We start from the raw sequence: 27,998 nt of genomic DNA, 5'->3' as shown, positions 1-27,998 counted from the left end.
GTTTAGACAATCTTGTTTGCCTCATTAATAATGAATTCTCACCACATTCAGTTATTTCCCTTCCACCTTCTTCCACAACTATGTCAGATTTTGCGGCCCTTGTCCACCTCTTTAATATATATTTATTTGACAAATACTCAGTTTGTTTCATTTTCATGTATGCCAACACATGCCTGCATAAGATTCCTTCAAATTCAAATTTCTTACATATACATGAAGCATATTCTGCAACTTTGTCAACCATGACTTCTCGCACCTTCAACTTGAAGCTACCATCTTTTTTCCTCTCCATTACCTTATAAAAGCATAAATTGTCATCCTCTCTTGCAAGTTGAAGTACACATGCCAAACATTTCCACAATTCTTTTTGAAACTTGTAGAAAATTTTACGAGTATAACTGGCAGCCATTTGCTTCTCCATTATCAATGGAGATTTTAGCATAGGCTGCTCATTGATATCAACATGATCAGCAATTATCTCTTCATGACGTTGCTGGGCAAGCGCTCTATTAAACCGTAGTATGAAATCCATTAAAGAATTTCTTTTTGAAATATAGAGCTTGAAAAATGCATGAACACCCTCTACTCGTTGGCTATTTGACATTCCTGCTGAAAAAATATCTTTCACATATGCTGGCACCCATCTTGAACGTATTCTATAGATTGAAGATAGCCACTCATCATCATTTAGTTTACCTTTGTGGACCACATCCATCCACTTTGACTCAAATTCTTCCTTTGTGTCTGATTCCCACACACAACTTTGAAGTTCTCTACTTTCATCCTTATAAATGCAAGTGTTTATCTTTTGAGAAAACTTATCCAGAATGTGCCAAATGCAATATCTATGAAACACACCTGGAAAAGCTTGTGAAATAGCATTTCCCATCGCTGGATCCTGATCTGTAATAATTATTTTGGGTGGACCAGCAGGCATAGCTTTCTTAAACTGCTCAAACAACCAAAGAAAAGACTCAGTGGTCTCATTGCTCAAGAACCCACAACCAAAAAGAATAGTTTGACCATGGTTATTAACCCCTACTAATGGGGCAAATACCATACCATACCGATTAGTATTGTAAGTGGTATCAAATACAACCACATCACCATAAAACTTATAAGCTCTTCTAGATGTTGGATCAGCCCAAAAACAATGTTTAAGCCTATCATCATCATCAGCCTCTATCATAAGAAAGAAAGATTCATTTTTTGCTTGCTCACCAATAAAATGCTCACTCAACATCTGTGCATCATGCCCCTTCATCTTTCTCTGCAATTGTCTTTTGTAGTTATATAAATCTTTCTTTGTATATCCAATGTTTTGCATCCCTCCTGCTTGCACTTCAAGAAGACTAAATTGTTGATGTGTTGGGATATTAACATCACCAAATCGTTGTGCCAATGCTTTATATTAACTTCAGAAATTTTGCGATGCGATCTCAACAAATGTACCATTTGAGGGGCTGTCAAAGCATGATTGTGGCCCTCCACAAAGTTAGAAATTATGTATTTTGTTCCTTCTCTTACCTTCATAAACGCAATCTTAGCCTTACACCCACTTCGTACTACACCTCGCCGCCTTTCACTTCCATTAGAAACTTCTTTGGAATATACTCCCTCTTTGTAGCACACATATTCTTTTCTCAAGATCTCATTAGAAGTTTTACTCCTTTTCTGACAATAACTTCGAACACTAAATCCCGCTTGTTTTGCATAGTTGTTATAAAAGTTATAGGCATCCTCAAGTGATTCAAACTCTTGACCAATTTTTGGTACATGCTGATCTTCTACTTGAGGATTGAAAACTAAATCTGAATTATTTTCATTAGTATCTTCCATAAATTCATATGTCCCGAGTCCTTCTTGTGGGCTTCCCATCTCTAAAGTTTCATCTATTAAAGCAAAAAATAACAAAAATATTGGACAATGGGACATTGGTAAACAATAGCAAAGAATACTGTAGCAATGCTTAAACCAAAAGCCAAACTCGTAAGTGCATATAAAAAACAAAGACCAATTAGTAGCCAAATACATATAACCCATACATCAATGCTGTCTGTTTTTCCGATTCCAACCTTCATCATTTCCAACAAAACCCAAATATTTTTAGTAAACAATCCCATACCATAAGAAAATCAGAAAACTTTGTATAAGCAAAATGGAAAATATCCATATATCATAAAGCAAAAAAAAAAAAACAAAGAAGAAATAAAAATATTCTAACCTGGAGGAGCAGTTGTGATATTGCTAGGGATGAGAGCACACTAAAGAGAAGGTGTTGAAAAGAAGAAATAAAAATATTATAACCCGGAGGAGCAGCTGTGATATTGCCAGGGATGATAGCACAGGGTAAGGTGTTGTGGTGGAAGAAAGAAACAGAGGTTAGTATATTAGAGGATTAAGCGGGAAATTTTGGCTCTTACCAAAAGACTGAAAAGGTCTGATAGAAATAGATGTTCTCAATGATGTTTTAAATCTACAGCGTACAAGGAATCCAACGGTGACAAATAGAAGTCCGCATCCACTCCGCACACTTGCAGTTCGCAATAGAGAAAGCCCCTATATTGGTATAAAGTTAATATGGTAACATTTTAAGAGAAAGAAAAAGAAATTCAAGTTAAATAGGACGACACGAATATGACCCATTTTAATGTGGACTTAGGCTTTGGGCCGGAATCAATTGTTTTGATAAATGGACAAGCATAGTACAAACCGATTAATTAAATGAGCCGACCTGATCCAAATAACTTAGTGGCACAAATTAAAATGAGCCGGCATGGCACTGCAAGACTTGTTGGATACCTTTACTAAGGAGTGTTAGGCCTTGAGTTGGGAGATTTTACTTGTAAATTAGGCTTGGTGGGTGAGTTCAAAATACAAGACTTTCTTCAAGGAAAGGAAATTTTAGAGGCCTAGATTGGATTTGATTTAGGAAAGGAAAAGTACCATAGATTGAGTTAATCCAATATGAAGATGAAGATAAACCCAAGATGGATATTGATAAGTTAAGAACCATAACTATCATTTTCCTACGTGTGAGCCATATTCTCTCCCTCCAACACTCCATCCATTGATCGCCATGGCAATTTCCCCATATTTTAAAATCCAAAGGATCAAGAACTCAAATCTCCTTTATGCAAAGCTCCTATTATTATATAACAAAAGTAAAGTGGGGATCGTGGTCAGGATTTTCAAGGGAATGCAGTCCTTCCCGTCAAGCCTTTTGCGTTGTAAAGTAAAATCTTCTTGCCCTTTAGGATACTAGATTTTCCCAAGGTTTTATTTGTCCACTTCAAGTTCTTCTTATTGTGCTTTATTATTCTCAACTTGTACAACTAACAAATGGTCCAACAAAGTAGATACGTTTATAGAAGTATTTAGTTAGCACTATCAGTTCTCGGTGGCAATCCAAGCCAGTTGGCTAGACAATCTCAGGCGATCTTTGAAGTTGTCCAAAGCCAATGATAAGAGACTAGAATGAATTCTTAGTATTATTTTTATAAGAGACTAGCATGAATATTGATGTGTGAGTTTAAGCACAATTACTTGAATTATGTGTGTGTGTGCGGGGCAAGTTCTCTTTTGAGATTATTTGACATGTTGTGGTTGCCATACAATCATTAACTAAATAGACTTTTGTGATTATTTGACATGTTGTGTTGTCATACAATCGTTAACTAAATAGACTTTTGTTTCCACGTACGATTCAAATTGAATATGGTAATTTTTATTTTATTTTATGGAATGTGGTAAATTTTAATATAGAAAAGCACTTATGATCAAGTTTTTTTTTTCCTTTGAAGGATATAGCACTTATGATCGAGTTCTGTATTGGAATTATTCATTTTCCTAATTTTCACTGTGTCAACTAACACATGGGTATTAGGGTGTAATTCATGCTTCCTCGTTTACACCACATATAAGCAGCAAAAATTATGTGAGTTCTACTCATATTGCGAGGAGTCAGATTAATTAGGGTGGAGTAGTTGATCTCGAACTTATTCCTTCTCTTCCATATTCCTAACTTTCTCAATTCATAACTTCATCCATTATAAGCAAGTAAGCATATATCATAAGTCTAGTAAGTTAGTGTTTCTTATCCAAAATAAAAGGTAATAAAAAGACACTCACTTCTTGTTGCCCTGCCCCCACGAAAGAGATCACCAACTGCATTGCACGGGTATAATCTGACAACAAAAGATGATGTTGATAAACCGTGAATTTAGATCACGTTGGTAATTACCCGAATGTCCAGTCCAGATTCTTAGTTGTAATGGTTGTGATACTCTCATCCATTATTCATATACATCTCTCCATCCTTATCTCACTGCATTGCTATCATTTTATGATACAAAACAAAATTTGGAGTACAGCTGAGGGATAATATTTGAGGAACACTTTGTGGAGTCAACTCTCCAATCCAATGAATGAAGTCAATTGATGAAATGAGAAATAATATAGATGTAAAAGTGACTGGGTAGGGGGTTAAAGAGCTCTTATAGGTGAAGGTGAAATAGCTCAACCAATTGAGCTATACTCCACTAGCCGAAATCAGAAATTAGATAAACAGACTAGCACAATGCTTTTAATTTGGCTGAAATAATCACCATAATAAGATAATTCTTTTTTTTTTCTTTTTTTGTTGTTGTTGTAAAGATGATCTTGCAAGATCCGTCCAAGATATTAAAAGGATCTTGCAGTGGAAGAACAACCCACATAGCACTCCATAATTTATATGCACTGTAGGCCAACACTAGTGTTTCAACTTGCAAGGGTCGTTTTTATGAATATATCCAGCTCTTGGAGAATCTCAAGGGGCTTATAATAAGTCATCAAAATCTTCCACTCAATCTCTCATTGATCCCCCAATATGAACCATATAACACTATAATAATACCATTCTGATCTTGCTCACTCATCATAATATACTCTAATCACACTAGTAATTTAATGGATAAAAGCAGCTTCCTCAAAAAGCAATTCCACCTTCCTTCCAATATCACTATATATAACCAACCAGCCACATTACTTCTCTTCACCAAAGAATCCATCAATCCTCTCTCTTTCTCTCTCTACCTCTATCTCTATCTATCTACAGCTACTCTCAAACACATACATAATGAGTTCATCACAGTTTTCTTCTCTCAGCTGTGAGTTGAGGATCATACAAGCCAAAAACATTGAGTTCAAGACCACAGGAAATCTGTTTGTTAGATACTATATTTCAGCAGGAAACAAGGGAAGAATTAGGCTCAACACTAGAGAAATCTCTGCCAAGTCTAACCATGTTTGGAACGAGTCCATCTCGTTGGAGTGCTCTGGAAGCGAGACAGATGCCATGGACAGCTGCCTAAAGCAAGAAAGCATAGTTTTCGAGCTCCGCTGGAGGAGCACTGTGCCGGTTTTTGGCAGAATTGGGGGGTCACAACTCTTGGGGAGGGCAGAGGTTCAATGGAAGGAAGTCCTTGAGTCACCAAACATGGAGTTGAACCAGTGGGTCTCAGTGGTTTCAACAAGTGGGCATGCTCTTGAAGGCGTCAAACCACCTAAACTACAAGTAGGGATCAAGGTTCGAGTTCAAGCAGACCATGTGGAATTAGAGAAAAGAAGACAGAGAAACAGAAGGATGAAGAAGTGGGATGAGTGTGGTTGTGAAAAGGGTCATGGTCACGGTTGCACTTGTTCAGATTACGAAATATTTGCACTAGCAGCTGTCCTGGAGGCTTTTTAGGCACAAAGAGAACAGACAAAATTTTTCACTTCTTTTTGTTTTCCTATTCGTATCACACTGACCCACTTTCTTCTAGGACTGAAATGTTGCTGGAAATTTTCTCTCAAAAGAGACTGTAACCATAACCAGTTTGTTTGAAACCATTCACTATTTATTTGTTTGGCATATCAGTAATGAGAAGGACAATGACTTAAACATTTCCCAGTTCATAAGCTACCAATTCTAACTTTTTTTCCCTTTCCTTTCTATATATTATCTAATGAGTAAAAAGATACAGAAATTTCAATAACCTATAAACGCTGCACCATGTAGCTAGGATTTATAGCTTGTGCTTCACACATGCCAAACCAGAAGCCCCCCGCGTATGTCATTTTAAACCTGCAAGATGATGGATTCTGAAACGGCTTGGTCATGTTCAGCACTTCCGTACAATTCCCAATTCATCCATCCACTTTGTCACATATGATGTTGAAGGCACCCATTCTTCATACTTTGATGCTCAGCCTACACCTCAACTCGATGCATTGCAACACTTCAAGCCAATTGCCACACTCATGCAAGGATGTACATTTCCACGGAGTCTAACCACAGCCCAAAATGGCTTCTCTTAGATAGTAATTCAAACACCCAATCCATAGTAGACCAGAGCACTCTGCTTAGTGGTGTTCATGCCATGACAAACCAAAAGCAAAATCAGTATTTCCGCCTAGTTACTCCAGACCATGTAGGGTTATTCCAATAGATAAACAAGCATTACAAGATAGTTACCTGATCGGAATCCCACTAAAAAATTTACGACTAAACTTTCCTGGTTATCAACAAGTGAAAAACATAAACACCAGACATGACCAGCAAAACTACTCTGTTAAAGCACTTACCATTGTCTCTTAGCTTCTCCAGGAGTGCATGTGCATTTGAATTACCCAGGTCTATAACAGTCTCCAACACCTTTCAAGACAGGCGGAGAGGTTTGTGCTATAGCATGAAAAGATACATCTGTGACGTTCATTTACGTTTGCTGCATTTCCTTAATAATAACATTTTTTGACATTAGGCCTCTCTCAACCATATGATCCCAAAATAGACGTATGATGTCATTATCACTGGCATAAGATGCATTGAAACATCTATAGATCTTGCGTGTGACCATCAACCTCCTCTTGTACATTTCATCTAACATCACTGAAACTACACTTGACTTTCCTGCTTTCAAGTAAGCATATGCTAGACTAGTATATATAACACTGTCTCCTGATATACCCTTCTCTTCCATAAAACTGAAAATCTTTTCAGCACTATCCACCCTTTCTCGTTTACATAACCTTCTTATTAATGCCCTGTACAGTGAGACATCAACACAAATACCTTTTTTAACAAACTCATCTGGCAGTCGTATAACTGCTTCCTCATTCTCTTTGTTGCAGTAACCATCTACAATCCATGTATAGGTGCAATAACTAGGGGAAAATCCAGCGTCAAGCATGCTAAATAAAAGATCTTTAGCACTTTCCATCTCTAGCACCTTGCAAAATCCATGAATGAGTGCTTTATATGTAAACTCATCCAGCTTCAATCCAGCTGCCAACATTCTGTCTTTCACTTTCACAGCAGACCTCATATCTCCTATCTTAGAATAAGCATTAACCAATGTGTTACATGTGACATTGTCAGGTTCGACTTTCCTTTCACTCATCTCATTCAAAAGTTTATTTGCATCCCGCATCCTGCCATCTTCGCACAACTTGCGGAGAATTGAATTATAAGTAACAACTCCAGGATACAACCCCTTGGCCTTCATTACCTCGCACAATCTTAAAGCTTCTTCCAGGTCATGAACTCTACAATAGCCATCAATTAATGTCGTGTACGTAACATGGTTAGGAGTAGCACCTTTGATTTCGCGGAAAAGTTTTACAGCTTCTCTCATCCTACCTTCTCTACAAAATGCATAAATAAGAGAATTGTAAGTCACCATATCAGGACTAACTCCTGCTCTTTCCATTCTATCTTGAACAGACAAAGCTTCATAGTGCATACCCCTTTTGGAATACAGAGATATCAACGTATTATATGTGAAAAGATCAGGAAAGATGCACTTCAATTCCATCTCACCAACCAAACTGTCTGCCTTCTCTGTATCCCCAGATTTGCAGCAAGCATGAATCAACACATTGTATATGTGAACATTCGGCACAACCCCGGCCTGGATCATATTCTTGTAAACTTTCCATACCATATTGGTCAACCTATCTTTAACCAAAGAGTTCAACAAGGCAGAACAAGCATGCAAGTGGGGCTTAAACCCATGTACCCTCATGTGCTCAAAAACCTGAATTGCATCTTGGTTCATCTTAGAATTTGCATAAAATATCACAAGCCAGCTCAAAACATGTGAATTCACTTCTGGGTCATCTTGGATTGGAACTAAAGCATTCAAAACCATCGGTGAAGACAAGAAATCCTTAAGAGCAATTTTTTCAAGCAGTTGCTGTGCAGGTTTGAAGTGTTTGTGCTCAGTGAGAATGTGAATCATGGTCCAGTAGCATTGCAAGGAGTGCTTGTAAGTGGGAATTGATTCAACCCATTTGAAGAAAGCCCAAGAAGGAGAAGGGCCATAGCCATGGAGTGAGAGTTGCAGAAGTACCTGATGAATGTTTGCTGAGCTGAGGCTAGAACCAATCTTGGGTTTCAAGATGTTGTTCCAATGACCCTTTACGACAACTGCACAGAGACTGTGAATGAACTGGGTCTCGCCAGTCAATGAAACTAGAACAGCCATGAGAAGTGAGTTTTTGCTCAAAGTTGTGGCATCTGTGGGTTTGGGTCTAAAATGAATTTTCGATTTTACAGTCAGCTGTACATCTGCGTTCGTTCATCCGGGAAGAAAAGAGAAAAAACTTAACAGTGCGTTTAGATGGAAGAGAAGAGACGGAATCAAACAAAAACACAACAAAGCTGCTAAAAGAAAAGTTTACAAAGCCCAAAACATAAATTGAGAATCCAACCCAGTCCAAAACGACTAGTGGAAGTTTCGGTTTGGCGGAAAGGCTAGAATGAGGAGGTTGAGTGAGGAGGTTATTTGAGGAGGTGAAATCTCACCATCAACAACAAAAAACAAAGCACATGGGGGGTGCATTGGGGGGTCCACACCCCTTTTGATGGTGAGATGGGCCTCCTCAAATAAACTCCTCAAATAGCATCCTCATTATAGAAGCTCCCTCGATTTGGTTTGGAACTTTGGGCCAGTCTCGATCCTTTTTATTGGGGGTGATCTTTTCAGAAACTAAATCAATCCAAATTCGCGAAAAAGAAAATTAGGGCAAAATAATGACCAAATTGGGAAAAATGTGCTTAATGCAATCCAGAGTCTCTAGTGCATGCATTTGAGCTAGTTCAGCCCGACCCAAATGGTAAAGCTCATTCGGGAGTATTTTGGCTAAATTAAGAATTCAATCTCAAAATTTCTCAACCGAAAAAAGAGAAAGTATTTGTAATCTTTTTAGAAGTAATTCCAAACGAGTCCATGGAGCAAGTTCAACTGAAGTCAATGTCATTGCTCCAGGGGATGGACCCCCCCATGTAGTGTGTACGTATATTAACCGTAGATTACTGCAATACGTATTCTTTAAACCTAGTGGGTCTTCTCTTTGTTTCGAAAATGACAATATGGGATTTTACTTTACTATTTATTTATTTCCTCGTTCATTCAAAATTTAAAAAATTATCTCAAAACCAATCCAAAGAAGAAAGAAAAAGAAAGCACAAAACAGAAGACAGAGAGCACAGAGAGACTAACAATGGAGAGAAGCACACCAGTGAGGAAGCCTCGCAGAGACACTCCCGATATGCTGACGTGGAAAGAGGTCCCACAGTCCGACTCTCCCGCCACCGCCCCCTCCGGTCACCGCTCTCATCAGGTTACTACTTTCACTTGAAAACACTTTATCAGTCAATTTTTTGTCTTTCTTTTTCTTTCTTGGCAAATTAAGGAAGCTTACGTGGAATATTTTCAGCCGTCAGATGGAATCAGCAAGGTGCTCCATGGAGGTCAGATCACTGATGAAGAAGCTCAGAGCCTCAACAAACAGTAAGATCTGTTTTGTGAAGTCAGATCTAGTAATGCATGTTTCATTGCTAAGAATTTCTGCAAAGACCCCATATAGCCTGTGCAAGCTGCTCAACCAAAGCTACAAGCTTTCTGTTTTTCTGATCAGAAAAATGTTGACTTTGATTATTCAGTGTTCATGTGTTCTTAATTTAGCATGTCTATAAATACATGCATTGCAAATTTTGCAACCCAAAATTTGTTTTTCAAATTCCCAAGTTTGCCCATCTTAGATCCAGAAATTATTTATAAAAAAGATCAGTACTTTTTTTTAACTACAGGGTTATTGATTAAGATTTGTACATCTAAAACTCAGATGAAATGTGATTCAGGAAGCCTTGTTCAGGCTATAAATTGAAGGAGATTACTGGTAATGGCATATTTGCTGCTGGTTCAGGCAACAATGCTGCACCAGAATCTAATGATGCTAGTAACAAAACAGGGCTTCGTATTTACCAGCAAGCACTCAATGGAGTTAGTCAAATATCATTCAGTGTTGATGAACATGTCACACCCAAGAAGCCGATCACCATTCCTGAGGTTGCAAAGCAGCGTGAATTGAGTGGGACATTGCAATCAGACTCGGATTCGAAATCCAACAAGCATATATCAAATGCCAAGTCCAAGGAGCTCACTGGAAATGACATCTTTGGTCCTCCTCCTGAAACTGTGCCTCGATCTGTGGCTGCCGTGCACACCCTGGAAACTAGAGAAACCAGAGAAATGGGGGAACCTGCACCCCGAAATCTACGCACGTCTGTCAAAGTTTCAAATGTGAGTTTATTATTTCTTTGGATGAATTTTCTTCATTCATGTCTTCATGTTGCAGGTCCAGTTATGATAGTTTGGATAATTAGAGATTACAAAACTAAATCAGACTTCCATAATTATAGTATTGAGCTATGCAATTGAGTGTTCTCCGTTCTCCTTTCATATGTTATATTGTTAGATTCTCAATCTGGATCACTTTCAAACAATTTTGTCAAATAGCCTGGCATGTTAGTTTGTCAAACCGTTAATTTGGACCGGGCGGCCTAACAAGAATCCATTAGATCAATGGTTCGAAGTGATAGCCTACTGGTGAACATTTTCATGTAATCGAAGTTGATATTACTCTGCCGAATAATGCTAGGCTAATCGGCAAATTAACATTATTAACATTTTCCTTAAATTTAGTATTGAACTTCATTTCTGTAACGCAGCCTGCTGGAGGTCAGAGTAATATCATGTTCAGTGAGGAACCTGTTGTCAAGACTTCAAGGAAAATACATAACCAGAAGTTTGCTGAGCTGACAGGAAATAATATATTTAAGGGAGATGTTCCTCCAGGATCTGCTGAAAAGCCCCTCAGCACAGCTAAGCTGAGAGAGATGAATGGTAGCAACATCTTTGCTGATGGAAAGGCATCATCCAGAGACTATCTGGGTGGTGTTCGCAAGCCCCCTGGTGGAGAGAGCAGCATTGCCTTGGTGTAACTCATAATCTCTGACTTGTTTACTCTGCTTTATCATCAAATAAAAGTTGGTCGCGTCATATCCTAGTGTGAACTCTGTGTTCTGACATTTAAACCCTTCTTGCCATTTTGGGTTCTGAAGTGGTGGGTGTGAGACTGAGTGGTAGCCATACATTTATATACATCGTTAGGGCATGAAATGTAGTCAGAAAAATGCAGGAGGTTCGGCTAGTTGGGTTATTACAAACATGTTTATGTAGCTTGGTTGTTTCAAGTTTGTGTTTACTTTGTTCCAGCACCCATTTTATTTATAAATTAGATGATAATTTAGGGAACTTGCACTTTTCTTCTATCTTTGTGGTCCTTTGATGCCAAGAAAAATCTGGATCAAATCTTGATTTTGAAATGGATTTTATTTTTGAGTGGTGATTTCCCCACTCCAATTTTATTTTTTGGTCTGAAGATTTTGATATTGGTTGAAAAAGGTGAATAAGAGATATCTCAGTAAATTAGGTCCCTTTTGATAACCATTTTAGTTTGCATTTGTAAAAAGTTGAAACCAAGAAACTTGTTTGGTAACTATTCTCAGTTTCCAAATAATTTTTTATTTATAAATTGTTTAGTTTTTAGTTTTTGTTATCCTTTGGTATGTTTACTAATCAGGAATTGGAATTCGAATTAGGAATTGAATCCAATTATGAGAATTCATTTGTTTACTTCACATGAATTCAATTCTTTTTGGGTGGGAGGTGATATTCTAATTCATGGAGAATTAACTCATTTGGAATTCATTTTTTTTACCCATTATATCCTCACACAATTTTAAAATTTTAAAATGTGTCACCTATTTTAACCCAACAACAAAAACATTTTAGCAATTAATGCCACTCCTATCCCAATTCCATATGATTAGTAAACAACTTCAATAGGAATTCGGAATCTGACTCTTCTCAATTTATATGATTTAATAAACAACTTCAATAGGAATCAAGAATCTAATTCTTCTCAATCCAACTCCTCCTCAATTTAATTCATCCTCAATTCAATTCCTCCTAATCCGATTACGGATTAGTAAACATGCCAGTGTCATATGCGTGAATTTGAAAGTCATTGCAGTGTCCTTGATGGGTAACAAAGTGGGCCACTTGCTCAAGGTGGTGAGTCTCATATCATAATTTCATTTTTGAGCTTATTGAATGAAAGTGCATGTTATAAAGTCTCTAGATTTTTTTTGGAGTTGGAATGAACTAGAGGTGAATTTAGGGTATAGAGGTCCCAATGCCGTTTCAAGGGTCCCGGAATTTGGACTAGGTCCAAGGTTGAACGCCAAAGTTGAGCTGTTTGGTCAAAGTTGAGAGGTCCTAGATCTGGGTTTTGGGATTGGAGTGTGATGCGTGTGTGGTTATGTAGAGCTGGTGAATGAAACGAAAATGAGGATTAAAAAAAGATTGAAAACCTCAGCAGTTTCCACACATAGCTGTGCACCAACCATGGGTGCTGTTATCTTCTCAGAGAGTGGTTTAATTGAGAATATTATTGTGCTTGAAAAGCTCAGAGCAGCATCAGGTTGTGTCAAGACTCAAGACCTTGTTATGAGCCAGGATGTTATCTTCATCATTGATGATGTTTCATGGCTTCAACCCAACCTCAATGCCTAAGGTGCTAGTTTTTGAAAGAGATTTTGGTTTTGCACCTTAACCTCAATGCAGGGTTAAGAAAGAAAGCATTTACCATAGAGGCCACTTGAGAGAGCTTCTTGTTCACTTGGTCAAAAGGTGTAATTTAAGCAAAATCAAATATGAAAAGGAAAAAGAAGGTAAAAAAAGAAGTCCAACATTATCATGTAAAGAACACAAGAACAACTCCTTTTGCCAAAAACAACTCCTTTTGCAAAAACACAAAAGAAGATGCAAAAATTATATAAAATAAGTCCATCCATACTTTACTCACAAGCACTAGCAAGATTTATTGAACAAAGTCACACAAAACCATAAAATGAAGAAGAATCCTGAAGGAAAGATAACAACTCATGGAAGAAATCATTGTGGGATTCAAGAATCACCATGTCCAACCAGTTCCACAAGAAACTTCTCATAGTCTCCAGAAGTGTCTTTGACAATTGCTTGGTCCAAAGGAACACTGATCCTGCGATGGTATTCTTGTTTAAAGCTATGCAAGTCAACCTCTGCACGGGTGGTAACAACCCTAGTAAGAGCCCCTTCGTCAGTCCCAAGCTTGTTGATAGCCAGGCACAGAACCTTCTCAAAGTTTTTTTCAGGGACAGTCAAGCTTGTAATTGTTTGCCTCAGTAACAGGAGGAGCTCATCGTCTTTATCAGCCTTCAAATCCTTGTTAATGGCATTGCCAAACTCATTGTTGTAGTGATTCAAGGTTGCATTCAGCTGTGCTTTACTCCTGGTAGAGAGGATCCTGATGAGCTCCACATCATCGTAGGCTTTGTCTGAGATTTTCTCATGAAGTATCTTAGCCTCTTTCTTTGCCAAGAGCACGCTGATCTCATCTCCCTCGTATTGGTAAGTGCTCAAAAGAGGAACCAAAAGCTATGACAGAGTCAACAATCAGGGCAAAGCAAGAAAAAAGAAAATCTAGGCAGCAATGTAGTTGAAAATGTTTGAACAAAGCACTTCCAATTCAATTCAAGAAATTGGATACCAATACAAGATCAAGAAGATACGGTTTCAACTAGCCAACTTGACATTTGAGAGCCCAATCAGATTAAGAATGAGTTTGGAGGTTGAAGGTTTGTACCTTGAGCAAGTCTCCAGATGTATGGTATGCAACATCTTCTTCAAGGGATTTCTTGTAACGCACATGATACGCCTGCTTTACCAGCAACAGATCATGAGAAGACCTAGTAGTAGCTATTTCCAAGAGCAATTTATTGCTTGAACTGAACCTCTTTGTAGCTTCATTAGCTAAAAATGCATCACGCTCAGCAGGGACCAGTGTCCACAGCAGCACAGCCCTCTGATTATGCAGCAAAATAGGAAATTCGAGCAGTAAACCTTTGAAAACAAAATTCAAAGTAAAACCAAACCAGTATTCAACTGAAAGATATAATGCATCTAAATCTGACCTCAAAAACACTTGAGAGATCTTTGTCCAGTGACTTCTTCCCCATAAATTTCTGCATGTCTGCTGAATTAATTTTCTCTGAGCTGCATTCCTGTGAGTCAATATCGATATGATCAACGCCTCATTTGTCCCCCATCCTGCACACAAATTACAAAAATCAAGTTGATAATACAGAAGATAACCATAAAAGTGCCTTGATGCAACAAATCTTCAACCTCTATCTCTAATATGAGAAGTTTTGGTTAAATGCCTCAATGTGCAGCTAGATGCCAAGTATTCAAATTGCTCTATGACATCAAGCATTGGTTTTCTTCTTCATCTTATGTTCTCCCAACTCTTTTTCATTGATGACCCCTTTCATGTAAATGGAATTTTGTGCAAATTCCATATAAAAGAATTGGACCTAATGAAAAGCTTTAGGATGGATGTCAACGAATCAGATAAGGATTTCAACTACCAGGTCTTGTCTCTTTTATATTAGCAATAAATTCCAGAGCGCATGAACTAGTCAAGATTAAAGTAGTTTACTTTAGCACCAAGGCCTTGTAATTGCTCATAATGATTGGAGTAAATAAACAAGAATATTAGTTGAAGTATTTGTTACTTTTTGCTAGTCAATGGTGAAACTCAAACTGACACAAGAAGATAATTTAAAAAATATATATAGATCTAATACTCTGATCCAACAAAAATGATCCCAAGAAATTCAAACAATAATCAAAGAGAAGGAAACAAATACTTAAAAAAAAAACCCAGAAAACAGATACATACAAAGTAAGAGAACATGAAAGCAGATCAAACTTTAGATGATCAAACATATCAGATTATAAGAAGACATGTTAAAAATCAAATACTTGCTAGTCAATAGTGAATTTCTAACTGGCTCAACAAGATAATCATTCAACAGATCTAGATCTAAACTTTCATTCAACAAAACTGATTCTAACTTACTAATTGAAGAAAAAATCACAGAGAAAGAAACACATCCTGTTCATTATCACATTATAAGAACCCATAGAACACATACTTACAAAGTAGAACAATATGGAAGCAGATGGATCAAACTAACTTTAGATGATCAGCCACATCAGAAAACAAAGTCATGTCAAACACCAAATTATCAAATTTCATTTGCTCCAAAGAAAACACCAAAAGAAAAAAGCCAGTCTATTTAGAATGATTGCGTTAATTTAGTCTGAGTCTTAGAAGATGCGATCAGTGAAAGACCTTCAAAAGCTTTCCGAAGTTGTTCAGCATCTTCCACTGGAGAAGGAACCACATATGGTACTCTAAGGGTCGCCATTCTTTCTCTCTCTGTCTCTTAAGTGTGTGATCCCACAAAATTTTGGATGTTGATTTTTTGAGGTGGAGCTGATGAAGCACCTTCAATCTGCCAATATCCATTGGATGGAATTGAACTCCTTTTTGAAAGTTTAAATTGCTATCCTCTCAGCACAATCCGTCAAACTTTAATTTGAATGTCAAAAACATATTAAGATTCTGCGATCCAACTATCTGAATTTAATGTCTCCAGAGTCTCTCCAACTACAAAAGCATGCACCTGGTCCTGAACCTGAACCCAACTGCAAGCACGGTTCTTCTTCACTCCTCTTGATTTCATCAGTTCCCTCACCCTGTTTACCTCATCCCATCTCCCAGCTTCTGCATACATGTTTGAAAGAAGTATATAGTACCCACAATGCTCAGGGTTCAACCTGAACAAATGGTCTGCTGCCCAACTAGCCAACTCTACGTTCCCATGGATTCGGCATGCTCCAAGCAAGGCACCCCAAATATTGGCATCTGGTACAGTGGGCATGCCTTTAATAAGCTCTACTGCTTCTTCCATAAGGCCAGCTCGGCCAAGGAGATCAACCATGCAAGCATAGTGCTTTTCTGTCGGCTCTATATTCAGTGCCTGCATTCCCTCAAAATATTTTTTCCCCTTCTCAACCAGCCCTCCATGACTACAAGATGACAAAACTGCAATATAGGAAACTGAATCATATTCTACACCGTCTTCCCTCATTGCTTCAAAAAGACTGATTGCAGTGTTAAGCTCACCTAGCATTCCATACCCCAAAATCATAGTATTCCAAGAGGCTACATCCTTGCTTGGAATGCGATCAAAGACCTTAGCAGCAAGATCAATTCGTCCACATTTGGTATAAAAATCCAAAAGTGAGTTTGCAACAAATAGATGAGTATGGAAAAGCTTTCTTACTAACGACCCATGAATCTCTTTGCCTTGCTTGATTGCAGTTACATTTGCACAAGCAGATAAAACTCCCACAAAGGAAACAATGTCATGAATCATTCCCACAAGCTTCATTTCAGAAAACAAATTCAGAGACTCTAAGCAATCCGTAGTTTGAGAATAGCCAATTATTAGTATATTATAAGACACCTCATCCCTAAGGGAGATGTTAAATACATTCCGAGCAACATCTAGCCGGCCACATTTTGCGTACATGTCTGTCAGAGCATTGGAGACAAACAAATCGGAGGCATATAGCATGCGGACTGTCCTTGCATGGATTTCTTTTCCATGACGAAGGGAACCCAACCGAGTACACGCTGGAAGAAGATTTGTGAAGGTGACAGAGTTGGGAATTTCACCATGACCTTGCATTTGTCTCACAAGTCCAATGGCTTCCAACTCAAGCCTGTTTTGACCAAAATTAGCAATCATAGCATTCCAGGAAACAATATTCCTTTTATCCATCTCTTGGAAAACATTGGATGCCACATTTGAACGGCCTGATTTTGCATACATATCAATTAGTGAGTTGGCAATGAAGACATCCGATTCAATACCCATTCTTATACTGAAACCATGGAGTTCTTTGCCAACTCTAAAAAATGCAAGTTCAACCAACACTGGTAGCATGCTAGAAATTGTGACAGAGTTTGGTTTCACCCCTACATCAATCATCCATCTAAATGTAGCCAAGGCTTCCATGTTATGCCCCATGTAAGAGAGACTAGTGATAGCAGCATTCCAAGAAACCTCATTCTTCTGAATCATCTCACCAAAAACTTGTTTTGAAGCGTTCACATTCCCACATTTCCCATACACATCAACCAATGCATTTCCAGTAGTGACCAGAAGATCCAAACCAGCCTTCACAATATAGCAATGAATCTGGATTGCCATCCGCTCATCTTCCAACTCTGCACAAACCGGCAACACACTAATGACACTAACAAGATTTGGCTTAAACCCAATTCCCAAATTCATCTCTCTATAATAATGAAGTGCCTGCACGAAAAACCCATTGGCTGTAAACACTCCAATAATCGTATTCCATGAGACAACATCCCTTTCACGCATTTCATCAAACACCCTCTTTGCATCTCTCATATCCCCACAACTACCATATAACATTAAAAGTGTATTTCCAACGAAAACATCAAAATCAAAGCCCACTTTAAACACAACCCCATGAATCTCCATCCCTTTTTTTACCTCCAAAAGGTCTGAACATGCTTTGAGAACGAAAGGAAAAGTATGATCATCGAGTCCAACACCGCTTCGAACCATTCGATTGTAAGTCTGAAAATTATCATTAACTTGAGCAATGGAATAAGCCCGTATGAGGCTGTTCCACAAGAATGCAGTGCAACAACGATGAACTGTTTGTTCGAAGAGATGGTGAGAGGTTTCCGGGCATTTGAAAGTGGCGTAACTGAGCATGAGGGAGGCGCAGAGAGAGACACTGTGGGGAAGTAAACCATTGAGGAGAGCAGAAGCATGGACTTGCTTGGTTTGGTGAAGGGTTTGGACATTGGAGCTGAGTGTGAGGAGGTCGGTATGAGGGTAAGTTGGTGAGGCATGTGTGCACGGCGTTGTGGTGGTAGAGAAAGACAAGATCTGGCTTGGAGTGTAATAATGTTTTCTGCATGAGAGTAGCGGAACCAAATGAAAGTGCCTTAGTGCATGGTGGAGATGGTTTAACATAGAAAGAAGCAAGGAGTTGATGTCTTAGAAGAACAATGTTATATAGTTTGTAAGAAGATATTATAGACTATAGTAGCTTCTCTATTCTTTGGCCATCAGTGGTCTACACTCTCACTATTCTTCATTACACTGAAATGTTAGAAAACAATATGTAAGCTATAAGGCAACTGCGGTTGCCAACAAATATGGGGTTAATTTTTTCGATACGCGGTAACTGATAAACATAAAGTTCGAAACAATGAAAAACATAGGATATATAATTCAGAATCTCATGGAAGCAACAAATCAATTGCAGCAAAGTATATTTGGTCTGGCATTTAACAAAACAAATTCAATTTCTAAATTATTTACAGAAAAATGCAAGCTACAAAGCTTAGTAAGAAATCGTGGTCAGTGCCAGTAGTAAAATACAGGAGGCTCTATACCAAAATAGAAATGTTGTTCCTTTTTATACGAAACTAAAATGAGTAAGTTCTTCACATCTTCTGTTCTCTTTCTTTTTTTTTTTTCCAGGAATTAATCCTATCCAGATGGGTGTATCTAGGAGACATTTTAAAAGTTAAACAAACACATATATAACAGTGAAATTGGGGAAAAAGAAAAAAGATAGAACATGATTTTTAAGCAGGAAGTACAAACTCAGGTTTGCTTGAGAAAATCACAAGCAAAATGTGTGACAATTAATCTGAAATTACAACCTGGCGAAGAAGACAATGCCTACTTTGATGGTGCGTAATTTTCTTACCTTACAATTCCCAGATTTCATCAGCTTCCTGAATCCGATTCTTCAAATCAGATGCAAATCGTTCCCAAATTCCTCAATCAGATTCTTCACATCTGCATTGTCCGAATCCATCAACACCTTCAATTCGTCGATCGGCCACCCAAAATGGTTCACCTCCTTCTGCAACCTCGTTTTTGAACCTTCTTCGCGCGACTGAGCTTAGGTTCGGTGTTCAATACTTTTTTTTCGCCAACATTGCTTAGTACTCTCTTCATATTTGGTGGGTTTTAATGGGCTTAGATGGCCAATTATTTAAAAACTTTCTCCTATGGGCCAATATAAAGATTATCCAACAAACAAAAACTCTTTAAACTCATACCCAGCTAATATAATATATATATATATATATATATATATATATATATATATATACAGACATAATAAATTACATGGAAAGCTTTGAATTAATAAACTATATATGGTATATGAAATTGAAGTATGAACATTAATATTTTATTTTTTATTAATATCTATAGATATTATTATAAAAAATTTCTTTTTAAATGCCATGTCCGATTTTAGTTTTTTGAGATTTGTTGTTTCTCATGTTCTAGATTGGTTTAGGAGTGTACAAGATTCAATCCAATTCATCCAAATTAACTGATTTAATCCAATCTAATTCAATTTCAATCAATTTTGATGATTTGATGGATTGAATTCGATTCGTAATTTTCAAAATTGACATGATTGGATCGGATGACTGATATACTTATGAGAATCCAATCCAATCATATCTAGTTAGCTTTAAGTTTATTTTGCTTTTGTAGGTATTTATAGTTGAAAAAGTTATTAATATTTTAAGTTATTTAATGAAGTAATATTTAATATATTATATAATCAAAACAATTTTTTATGGTATTTTATTTATATTTTACATTTACGTTTATTAATATGTTTGATTAGATTAAACTTAAGAATAAATATTTAATATTTTATTATTATCCTTTTTCATTAAACTGATCATCCAATCCAATCCAATTCAATATTAATTTAATTGGATTGAATTGCATTGAAACATCTAATATGATTGTATCGGATTAAATAAATCACAATTCAATTTATATTGAATCGGATGCAAATGGACTAAATTGTATTAGTTTCCAACCCACGTACACCCCTAAATTGATCAAAATAAAATAAGAAAGGGAAAAGGGAAAAAGAGAAGTCCAACATTATCATATATATAATAGAACACAAAACACAACTCCTTTAGCAAAAATACAAAAGAAGATGCACATAAATTATATAAAATAAGTCCATCCATAATCTTTACTCACCGCACTAGCAAGATTTATTGAACAAAGTCCACACAAAACCAGAAAAGAAGAAGAAGCAACCAATGAAGGAAAGATAACAACTCATGGAAGAAAACATCGTGGGATTCAAGCATCTCCATGTCCAACCAGTTCCACAAGAAACTTCTCATAGTCTCCAGAAGTGTCTTTGACAATTGCTTGGTCCAAAGGAACACTGTTCCTGCGATGATATTCTTGTTTAATGCGATGCAAGTCAACCTCCGCCCGGGTGGTGACAACCCTAGTAAGAGCCCCTTCGTCCGTCCCGAGCTTGTTGATAGCCAGGCGCAGAACCTTCTCAAAGTATTTTTCAGGGACGGTCAAGCTTTTAATTGTTTGCCTCAGTAACAGGAGGAACTCATCATCTTTATCAGCCTTCAAATCCTTGTTAATGGCATTGCCAAACTCATTGTTGTAGTGATTCAAGGTTGCATTCAGCTGTGCTTTACTCCTGGTAGAGAGGATCCTGATGAGCTCCTCATCATTGTAGGCTTTGTCTGAGATTTTCTCATGAAGTATCTTAGCCTCTTTCTTTGCCAAGGGCACGCTGATCTCATCTCCCTCGTATCGGTAAGTGCTCAAAAGAGGAACCAAAAGCTGTGACAGAGTCAACAATCAGAGCAAAAGGAAGAAAAAAGAAATTCTAGGCAGCAATATAGTTGAAGCTGCTTGAACAAATTACTTCCAATTCAATACAAGAAATTGGACACAATAGAAGATCAAGACTATACGGTTTCAACTAGCCAACTTGGCATTTGAGAGCATAATCAGATTACGAATGAGTTTGGAGGTTGAAGGTTTGTACCTTGCGCAAGTCTCCAGATGTATGGTATGCAACATCTTCTTCAAGGGATTTCTTGTAACGCACATGATACGCCTGCTTTACCAGCAACAGGTCATGGGAAGACCTAGTAGTAGCTATTTCCAAGAGCACTTTGTTGCTTGAAGTGAACCTCTTTGTAGCTTCATTAGCCAAAAATGCATCACGCTCAGCAGGGACCAGTGTCCACAGCAGCACAGCCCTCTGGTTATGCAGCAAAATAGGAAATTCAAGCAGTAAACCTTTGAAAACAAAATTAAAAGTAAAACCAGTATTCAACTGAGAGATATAATGCATCCAAATCTGACCTCAAATTCACTTGAGAGCTCTTTGTCCAGTGACTTAAGCAGCTCTTCCCCATAAGTTTCTGCATATGCCTGCTGAATTAATTTTCTCTGAGCTGCATTCCTGTGAGTCAATATCGATATGATCAACGCCTCATTTGTCCCCCATCCTGCACGCAGATTACGAAAATCAAGTTGATGATTCAGAATACAACCATAAAAGTGCCTTGATAATGCAACAAATCTTCAACCTCTATCCCTAATTAATATGAGCAGTTTTGGTTAAATGCCTCAATGTGCAGCTAGATGCCAAGTATTCAAATTGGTCTATGACATCAAGCATCAGTTTTCTTCATCATCTTCTGTTCTCCCAACTCTGTTTTCATTGATGATCCCTTTCAAGTAAATGGAGTTTTATGCAAATTCCATATAAAAGAAAGCATGAACTAGTCAAGATTAAAATTTTATAAAAAAATTGGTTAAAGTATTTTAAAAAAGATGTAGATCTAATACTCTGATCCAACAAAAATGATCCCAAGAAATTTAAAATCAAAGAGAGAGAAACAAGTACTTACAAAAGAACCCAGAAAACAGATACTTACAAAGTAAGAGAACATGAAAGCAGATCAAACTTTAGATGATCAACCATATCAGATTATAAGAAAGACATCAAATACTTGCTAGTCAATAGTTGAACCTCAAACTGGCTCAACAAGACAATCATTAGAAAGATCTAGATCTAAAGATTGATTCAGCAAAACTGATGCTAACTTACTAATTGAAAGAAAAGATCACAGAGAAAGAAACACATCCTGATCATTATCACATTAACATAAGAACCCATAAAACACATATGTACTAAGTAGAACAATATGGAAGCAGACGGATCAAACCAACTTAGGTCTTTAGATGATCAACCACATCAGAAAACAAAGTCATGTCAAACACCAAATGATCAAATTTCATTTGCTCCAAAGAAAACACCAAAAAAGAAAAAGAAAAAAGAAGTCAGTCTATTTAGAATGATTGCATTAATTTAGTCTGAGTCTTAGAAGATGCGATCAGTAAAAGACCTTCAAAAGCCTTGCGGAGTTGTTCAGCATCTTCCACTGGAGAAGGAACCACATCTGGTACTCTAAGAGTCGCCATTCTCTCTCCCTCTCTCTCTCTCTCTCTCTTAATTGTGTGTATGTAAGAAGAGTAAGAGGGCAATGATAAAAGAGAGTGAGAAGCGTGGTCCTTTTATAGAATTGAATTGACATGAAATCTCCATTTTATTACCAACGTATAAGTTGTAACGGTGGTTTTTTTATTATAATTCAAGTGGATAAGAGTATTTTTTTCATGCTAGGTTTGATTTTGTTCCTCAATATCGCTTGCATAAATAAATTAAAAATTATAAAAATAAAAAGAAAAAAGAGTGCCGCCCATAATTTTTTGTCTTTAATTATTAAGGCAATGATGATGTTTGGTAGTGGTAGTGGCAGTGGCAGTGACAGGGATAATGTACACGTACACTACTCAGTCCACATGCAATACAAGTTACAATTTACACAACTTACAATGTGCTACCTCAGCTCAGTTCGTGTTTTCACTATCCCAGGAGCTACACGTACTTTTTTCCTAAATTTTGAGGCAATCTTCCTGTCCTGGCTGGCGCAGTGTATGGCTGAGGACTGAGCTGTAAAAGTAGGGGCACCGTATATATCCATCCATCTCCTTCCTTATTTGGGCTCCGCGTTTTCCTTTTGCCTACTGCCGCGTAGCAGTAGCTGTCTGCCACGTGGGGCCAGAAGATGATGCGTCAATCAACGAAAAGCCGCGTTTGTAAACCAAAAAAGAGAAAAGGAAAAATTGAATAAAGCAAGATCGACTTCACTGGGGATCGAACCCAGAATCTCTGGTTCCGTAGACCAGCGCCTTATCCATTGGGCCATGAAGTCCTGGTTTGTTGTTGAAAAGTCTCACCTTCTATAAATATCTAAAAGTAATGTTTTTTTTTAATTGAGAACCATCACTTCACCTCTATCGACTCACCGAGTTTTCCGAGTTAGGAGGAGGCTCACCAAATGCTAAAACCTCGTTGCTTTTGCAACAAGACGTGGTTAAAATCATTTCCCCAATATGGTTTTGGAAATTTTTTTTGTTTTTTATTTTTTTGGGTCAGTGCTAAAACTTGGTGCTAACAAACTGCTAGGTGACACCTGACCAGTGACCCCAACAAAGTTTGAAAAGAAAATAGCTTTGACCTCACTCTTTCTTCCATCTTTTATTAATCCAAAAACCCTTTCTCTCTTCCAAAGAAAGCTTCCTTCTTTTTTCGGCTGAGACTTGGACGAACTGGCCGGAGAAGAAAGAGAACGTTTGGTTTGGTTTTATAAAAGCCAAAACAACAAAATCAATAAAGTGGGAATATTTAGTTAGAATCAATCAATCAAGTCCAGAGAAAATGAGCTGAAGGGTTAGGTTGGGACGACTGATGAGTGGTGGGAAATTGGGATTTGATCTTGATTGGTGATACATAGAGTGCAAATTTGGAAATGGGTAGACCACGGTCTTTTCGGAGCAAGGCAGTCCACTTTGTATCTGATCTCACCACTGTCTTGCTCAATCCCATTTCTGACAAACCCTCCAAAACCTCTCCTCCTCCTCCTCATGCTGTAAGTTTTTTCTGTCTATTTATTCTTTATTCTTTTTGGTTCTGTCTTGAAATGCTTTCTGGGTTATTTTGTTTATTGGTTTTTGTTTTATGATGTAATTGGTCTGGTGTTTCTTTAAGGTCTGGTGTTTCTTTAAGTTCTGGTAATTAGTATTCTGTTCATTGGGTGCAAACCCTATTCATGCTGTATGTCTGTCTTGAGCTTAGTATCTGGGTTTTCCTGGATTTTTTATGTTCTGGAGCTCTATGTGCTTGTTCAGGGAGTTCTGCTCTTGGAGTTTTTTTTTTGTGGAACTTTTGTTTTTTTGTTTTTTTTGTTTTTGTTTTTGTCCGATTTTGCTTTGATTGAATTTTGCACTTAGAACTGAAATTCATTACTAATGGTTAGAACTTTTAGATACATGAAAATTTTAGTTCAGTTTATAGTTAGGATCACTGATTGGCTTTTGTGTTCCTATATTTGTGATTCAGTTTGGAATAATATGGAGGCATTTTATTATTTATTGGAAAACATCAGGTTGTGAGTTTGCATAACTAATATAGATGAATATATTTTTTGTTCACATCTATTGAACTAGATCATGTTAGATTTAGACTTTACAAGAAGTTCTCCGAACCCTGACTATGTAATTCTCGTTTCCACAGGAAGACGAGGATGAGTCCAAAGGAAGTCAAAATGAATCAAGTAGCAAAGAGAGTCCCATTAATGTAGTTGATGGGCCTGACACTTCTTCCTTTAGTGCATTCCTCTACTCTCTATTGTCATCAGAGTCTGAAGATACTAATACAAATGCAGATGAGCAAATTGATAATCAAATGGATAGGAGTAACCCATCATCTGATTCTGCAATCAAAGGAAATGGTGGAAAGAGAAGTTTACTTTCTAAGGGGAAACAGTCACTTAGTAAAGTTATCTATCAAGCTGCGAGATTTGGTGGATATCGGAGTCAAGAGCGCAAGGGTAACCCTGACATGAAAGTTGATGATAGGAATGACTTGGAATTTACTGGAGTTGAGATGAGGCATATGCAGAAATCCGAAAAGCCTATGGCTTTGGTTGATCTCCCAGACATCTCTGAACCTTCTTTACTTCTTACAGAAATAACTAGAACTGCTCTTTATGCTTCAATGCCAGCGCTTGTTCAAGGACGGAAATGGTTGCTACTGTATAGGTGCAGACACATGAATTTTCATTTGCACAATTACAATTAGATCATTTGAAAGTTCTAATTAATCTTTACTACACAATTCTTTTACCATCCAATGTATTCCTTGTGTCCGGCAGTACATGGAGGCATGGCATATCATTGTCAAGCCTATACAGAAGAAGTATGCTTTGGCCTGGCCCCAGTTTGCTGGTAATTGTTAACCAGACTATTAGCAGCAATTATTTCAACAAATGGTCAGATCAACCTTTTAGACCAACTTATTTATTTTATAATTGTATATGATATAAATCATGTAATCAGCAAGAGAATGTGACACAAAGCAAACAATTTGTAACTAAAATCCTTGAGCTCTGTTGTTTTGAAAAGTATATCAAATAATTTCCTTGATTTATTTATTTTTATTTTTTGCATTGTGTCATTAACTCATTATCAAATTCTTAGACTTGTTATGCTTTAGTTCATACAGAAGCATATAATCCAAAATATTTTTTTTCACTTATTTTAAATATTTGTTCAGGTTGTTGGAGACCGTAAAGGTGCAGTTTTTGGTGCCTTGGTAGAGGCACCTCTAAGACCAACCAACAAGAAGTATCAGGTCCTGCTGAAACTCATACTGGTTTTTCAGTTCGTCTACAATTATTTCCTTCTATGTATATTGTATTCATGCCAACTTTTTAAACAGGGAACAAATGATACATTTGTTTTCACAACTACACCTGGAAATCCTGTTATATTTCGCCCTACAGGTACTAATTTATCCTTTTTGCTTCCAGTTTCTGAACTTATGTAGGTGGCAGGCTTGGTCTTTTTCATGCCTTAAAAAATGGTTTTGATATTTATAAAAGATAGAGAAAAAAAATTTCATACTTTTTGCTTGCAGGAAATATTCTTGGAAGGAGTAATTGAAAAATGTCATCTGGTTAAATGTATTAAAAATGTGTATTTCCCACCTCCATATTGTTTGGAAATTAGGGTAAAATTTATTGTTAGTACTTCAGCTTTGATTAGAGTAAAGGACGTGTTCCTGTGAAGTAGTAGTAGAGCATTTTGAACGAATGCAATCTTCATGAAACATCTATTAGGTTAAGATTTGCATTACATTGTAATAAATGTACTATAAAATTTTCATTTTATTGCTTTCATTCATTTGATGTAGCAGTTGTATTGTGTGATTTCTTTCTTTAACTATGGTATTCTTAGTTTTATGCGTCATATCTGGTCCAGATCCTAATGGCCAATAATGATCCTGACACTTTGGTTCTAAAAGCAGTTGCACATAACCCATTGTACAGAACATGCTAAAGGCTAAGTTTCCAACTATACCATTTCAAATACCACATGATGCTTGTCTTCTTTCTGTTGGGGGAGACTTGAATAAATATGCATTTGAATTATGCATATGGTTGCCATCTTAAGAGAGGGAACCTCTGTGTAAATATTATGTTTTCTTGTCTTTTTTAAAAATACCTGGAAGATACTTAACTAAATATGCTGGAATTAAGCAGGTGCAAATCGCTATTTCACATTGTGCTCAACTGACTTTTTAGCAGTTGGTGGTGGTGGTCATTTTGCACTCTATTTGGACAGTGATCTGTGAGAATTTTGCCTCTTAATTTTTTTTTAAAAATCTATTTTTTCCTTAGATATTTTATATTCAGCGAGCCCTCTGTTAAAAGAGGGAAACTTGGTGCGTTTGTAACTTTGTTCAATGTTTCTTTTATGGTCTATAAGATTGAGTGGATCAAGTTCATTCTCGGAAACCTATGGGAATCCTTGTCTTGCACACTCAAAAGACTTTGAGGTGAAAGAAGTTGAGGTGTGCATCTCTCTCTCTCTCTCTCTCTCTCTCTCTCTCTCTCTCTCTCTCTCGCACGTATGCACATCTACACACACTATATGCCCATACACATGGTCCCTCGGGTACACATTTTTCACAATGACTTCTCTCTGTTTCCAAATGAAAAGAGATGAAATGTGATGAATATTTTTGTGCAATGCAGCTGTGGGGCTTTGTATATGCTACTAAGTATGAGGAAGTACTTGCTCTAAGCCGTACGGAGGCACCTGGGATTTGCCGATGGTGAATGCTTTATTTAGACCTCATTTTACTATGGTGGTTAGCATCATCACCTTAGCTGAGGCTAAATGTTGTAGCTGGAGCCGGATGCCAACCTAGTTAACAACTGATGACTAGTCTTTTGTATATGTGAACCAATTTCCTATTACGTTTGTATAGACAGGTCCCTCCATGTACATAAACAACACCTAAGCATTGTACAACCTTTTTGATTAGATAGTGATTGTAAATACCAAATACTATACTGGTTGGTAATAAATCTGTACAAGAAGATGCACTCTTGGATCATGTTTGCTTATAATTCGCGCCAATTAGCATTCTAGCATTCTAGACTCTGCCGACGAGTAGCTTCTTTCCCATCATGCCAGCGGCCATTAGACTGGAGAATCAATGTGACTTTGGACGTAGAAGTATAAGTGAGAAATAGAAAGTGTTTCTAATGCCAAGACTCTTGGGATTGAATCTCATGCTACGGATATTCTCCCCCTTTTCTATTTTTTTTTTATTTTCCTCTTTTTGTTGGTTAAGGATTTCCTACTACTTCAAGGATGTTTCCTCTTAGTT

At 37.3% G+C, this 27,998-nt stretch overlaps 7 protein-coding genes, 1 non-coding gene and 1 pseudogene across 10 annotated transcripts; 3 read left to right on the top strand and 6 right to left on the bottom strand.

The window, feature by feature from the left end:
• Window positions 1–137: 137 nt before the first annotated feature.
• On the bottom strand, window positions 138–1,878 carry LOC148293696 (protein FAR1-RELATED SEQUENCE 5-like). The gene is made up of 3 exons (XM_088254566.1): window positions 1,528–1,878; window positions 257–1,270; window positions 138–173 (listed from the first exon to the last, which is right to left on the bottom strand). Exons 1-3 carry the CDS (start codon window positions 1,876–1,878, stop codon window positions 138–140), a joined length of 1,401 nt encoding a protein of 466 aa, XP_088110692.1.
• A 3,151-nt stretch (window positions 1,879–5,029) lies between these two features.
• Window positions 5,030–5,750, top strand: LOC110746254 (nitric oxide synthase-interacting protein). Its single transcript, XM_021946464.2, has one exon. The coding sequence runs from the start codon at window positions 5,120–5,122 to the stop codon at window positions 5,729–5,731; it is 612 nt and encodes a 203-aa protein (XP_021802156.1). The 5' UTR covers window positions 5,030–5,119; the 3' UTR covers window positions 5,732–5,750.
• A 190-nt stretch (window positions 5,751–5,940) lies between these two features.
• LOC110746253 (Tetratricopeptide repeat (TPR)-like superfamily protein) lies at window positions 5,941–8,769 on the bottom strand. The gene is made up of 2 exons (XM_021946462.2): window positions 6,610–8,769; window positions 5,941–6,383 (listed from the first exon to the last, which is right to left on the bottom strand). Exon 1 carries the CDS (start codon window positions 8,508–8,510, stop codon window positions 6,741–6,743), a length of 1,770 nt encoding a protein of 589 aa, XP_021802154.1. The 5' UTR covers window positions 8,511–8,769; the 3' UTR covers window positions 5,941–6,383; window positions 6,610–6,740.
• Window positions 8,770–9,442: 673 nt separating this feature from the next.
• LOC110746252 (hematological/neurological-like protein) lies at window positions 9,443–11,624 on the top strand. Its single transcript, XM_021946461.2, has 4 exons — window positions 9,443–9,648; window positions 9,745–9,818; window positions 10,169–10,610; window positions 11,039–11,624. The coding sequence occupies exons 1-4, from the start codon at window positions 9,529–9,531 to the stop codon at window positions 11,309–11,311; spliced, it is 909 nt and encodes a 302-aa protein (XP_021802153.1). The 5' UTR covers window positions 9,443–9,528; the 3' UTR covers window positions 11,312–11,624.
• A 1,531-nt stretch (window positions 11,625–13,155) lies between these two features.
• On the bottom strand, window positions 13,156–15,688 carry LOC110746249 (annexin Gh1-like; annotated as a pseudogene). Its single transcript, XR_015836589.1, has 4 exons — window positions 15,613–15,688; window positions 14,387–14,522; window positions 14,059–14,277; window positions 13,156–13,850 (listed from the first exon to the last, which is right to left on the bottom strand). The product of XR_015836589.1 is annotated as an annexin Gh1-like (transcript).
• Window positions 15,689–15,870: 182 nt separating this feature from the next.
• Window positions 15,871–19,426, bottom strand: LOC148293695 (Pentatricopeptide repeat (PPR) superfamily protein). 2 transcript variants are annotated; one of them, XM_088255023.1, is made up of 2 exons: window positions 19,092–19,426; window positions 15,871–18,284 (listed from the first exon to the last, which is right to left on the bottom strand). In XM_088255023.1, the coding sequence occupies exon 2, from the start codon at window positions 18,080–18,082 to the stop codon at window positions 15,878–15,880; it is 2,205 nt and encodes a 734-aa protein (XP_088111149.1). In that variant the 5' UTR covers window positions 18,083–18,284; window positions 19,092–19,426; the 3' UTR covers window positions 15,871–15,877. The 2 variants fall into 2 exon arrangements, with proteins under 2 accessions (XP_088111149.1, XP_088111148.1); XM_088255022.1 differs by having other exon boundaries at window positions 15,871–18,475; window positions 19,092–19,425.
• An 855-nt stretch (window positions 19,427–20,281) lies between these two features.
• LOC110746250 (annexin Gh1) lies at window positions 20,282–22,768 on the bottom strand. Its single transcript, XM_021946459.2, has 4 exons — window positions 22,603–22,768; window positions 21,554–21,699; window positions 21,231–21,449; window positions 20,282–21,022 (listed from the first exon to the last, which is right to left on the bottom strand). Exons 1-4 carry the CDS (start codon window positions 22,676–22,678, stop codon window positions 20,513–20,515), a joined length of 951 nt encoding a protein of 316 aa, XP_021802151.2. The 5' UTR covers window positions 22,679–22,768; the 3' UTR covers window positions 20,282–20,512.
• Window positions 22,769–23,399: 631 nt separating this feature from the next.
• On the bottom strand, window positions 23,400–23,472 carry TRNAR-ACG (transfer RNA arginine (anticodon ACG)). Its single transcript has one exon. It is a non-coding gene; the product is annotated as a tRNA-Arg (tRNA).
• Window positions 23,473–23,718: 246 nt separating this feature from the next.
• On the top strand, window positions 23,719–27,735 carry LOC110747475 (TLD-domain containing nucleolar protein). The gene is made up of 8 exons (XM_088254195.1): window positions 23,719–24,189; window positions 24,834–25,360; window positions 25,474–25,546; window positions 25,875–25,952; window positions 26,040–26,103; window positions 26,863–26,950; window positions 27,089–27,173; window positions 27,358–27,735. The coding sequence occupies exons 1-8, from the start codon at window positions 24,070–24,072 to the stop codon at window positions 27,439–27,441; spliced, it is 1,119 nt and encodes a 372-aa protein (XP_088110321.1). The 5' UTR covers window positions 23,719–24,069; the 3' UTR covers window positions 27,442–27,735.
• Window positions 27,736–27,998: the final 263 nt, after the last annotated feature.

This window comes from Prunus avium, chromosome 6, assembly GCF_965620075.1.
Source record: "Prunus avium chromosome 6, drPruAviu1.hap1.1, whole genome shotgun sequence".
Classification (NCBI taxonomy): domain Eukaryota; kingdom Viridiplantae; phylum Streptophyta; class Magnoliopsida; order Rosales; family Rosaceae; genus Prunus; species Prunus avium.
Note: the sequence above shows the minus strand (reverse complement) of the source record. Positions and strands in the feature narration are given on the sequence as shown.

Coding starts and splice junctions, on each gene's coding strand:
- LOC148293696 (XM_088254566.1), bottom strand. CDS start 1,878: ATGGGAAGCCCACAAGAAGGACTCGGGACATATGAATTTATGGAAGAT. Junction 1,271..1,527: donor CTAAGATTGCGTTTATGAAG/GTAAGAGAAGGA, acceptor AGACAATTGCAG/AGAAAGATGAAGGGGCATGA. Junction 174..256: donor ATGGTAGCTTCAAGTTGAAG/GTGCGAGAAGTC, acceptor AATCTTATGCAG/GCATGTGTTGGCATACATGA.
- LOC110746254 (XM_021946464.2), top strand. CDS start 5,120: ATGAGTTCATCACAGTTTTCTTCTCTCAGCTGTGAGTTGAGGATCATA.
- LOC110746253 (XM_021946462.2), bottom strand. CDS start 8,510: ATGGCTGTTCTAGTTTCATTGACTGGCGAGACCCAGTTCATTCACAGT.
- LOC110746252 (XM_021946461.2), top strand. CDS start 9,529: ATGGAGAGAAGCACACCAGTGAGGAAGCCTCGCAGAGACACTCCCGAT. Junction 9,649..9,744: donor CCGGTCACCGCTCTCATCAG/GTTACTACTTTC, acceptor GAATATTTTCAG/CCGTCAGATGGAATCAGCAA. Junction 10,611..11,038: donor CGTCTGTCAAAGTTTCAAAT/GTGAGTTTATTA, acceptor TCTGTAACGCAG/CCTGCTGGAGGTCAGAGTAA.
- LOC148293695 (XM_088255022.1), bottom strand. CDS start 18,346: ATGTTAAACCATCTCCACCATGCACTAAGGCACTTTCATTTGGTTCCG.
- LOC110746250 (XM_021946459.2), bottom strand. CDS start 22,678: ATGGCGACTCTTAGAGTACCAGATGTGGTTCCTTCTCCAGTGGAAGAT. Junction 21,450..21,553: donor AGCTCTCAAGTGAATTTGAG/GTCAGATTTGGA, acceptor CTGCATAACCAG/AGGGCTGTGCTGCTGTGGAC. Junction 21,023..21,230: donor CATCTGGAGACTTGCGCAAG/GTACAAACCTTC, acceptor ACTCTGTCACAG/CTTTTGGTTCCTCTTTTGAG.
- LOC110747475 (XM_088254195.1), top strand. CDS start 24,070: ATGGGTAGACCACGGTCTTTTCGGAGCAAGGCAGTCCACTTTGTATCT. Junction 25,361..25,473: donor AAATGGTTGCTACTGTATAG/GTGCAGACACAT, acceptor TGTGTCCGGCAG/TACATGGAGGCATGGCATAT. Junction 26,104..26,862: donor TGTTATATTTCGCCCTACAG/GTACTAATTTAT, acceptor GGAATTAAGCAG/GTGCAAATCGCTATTTCACA.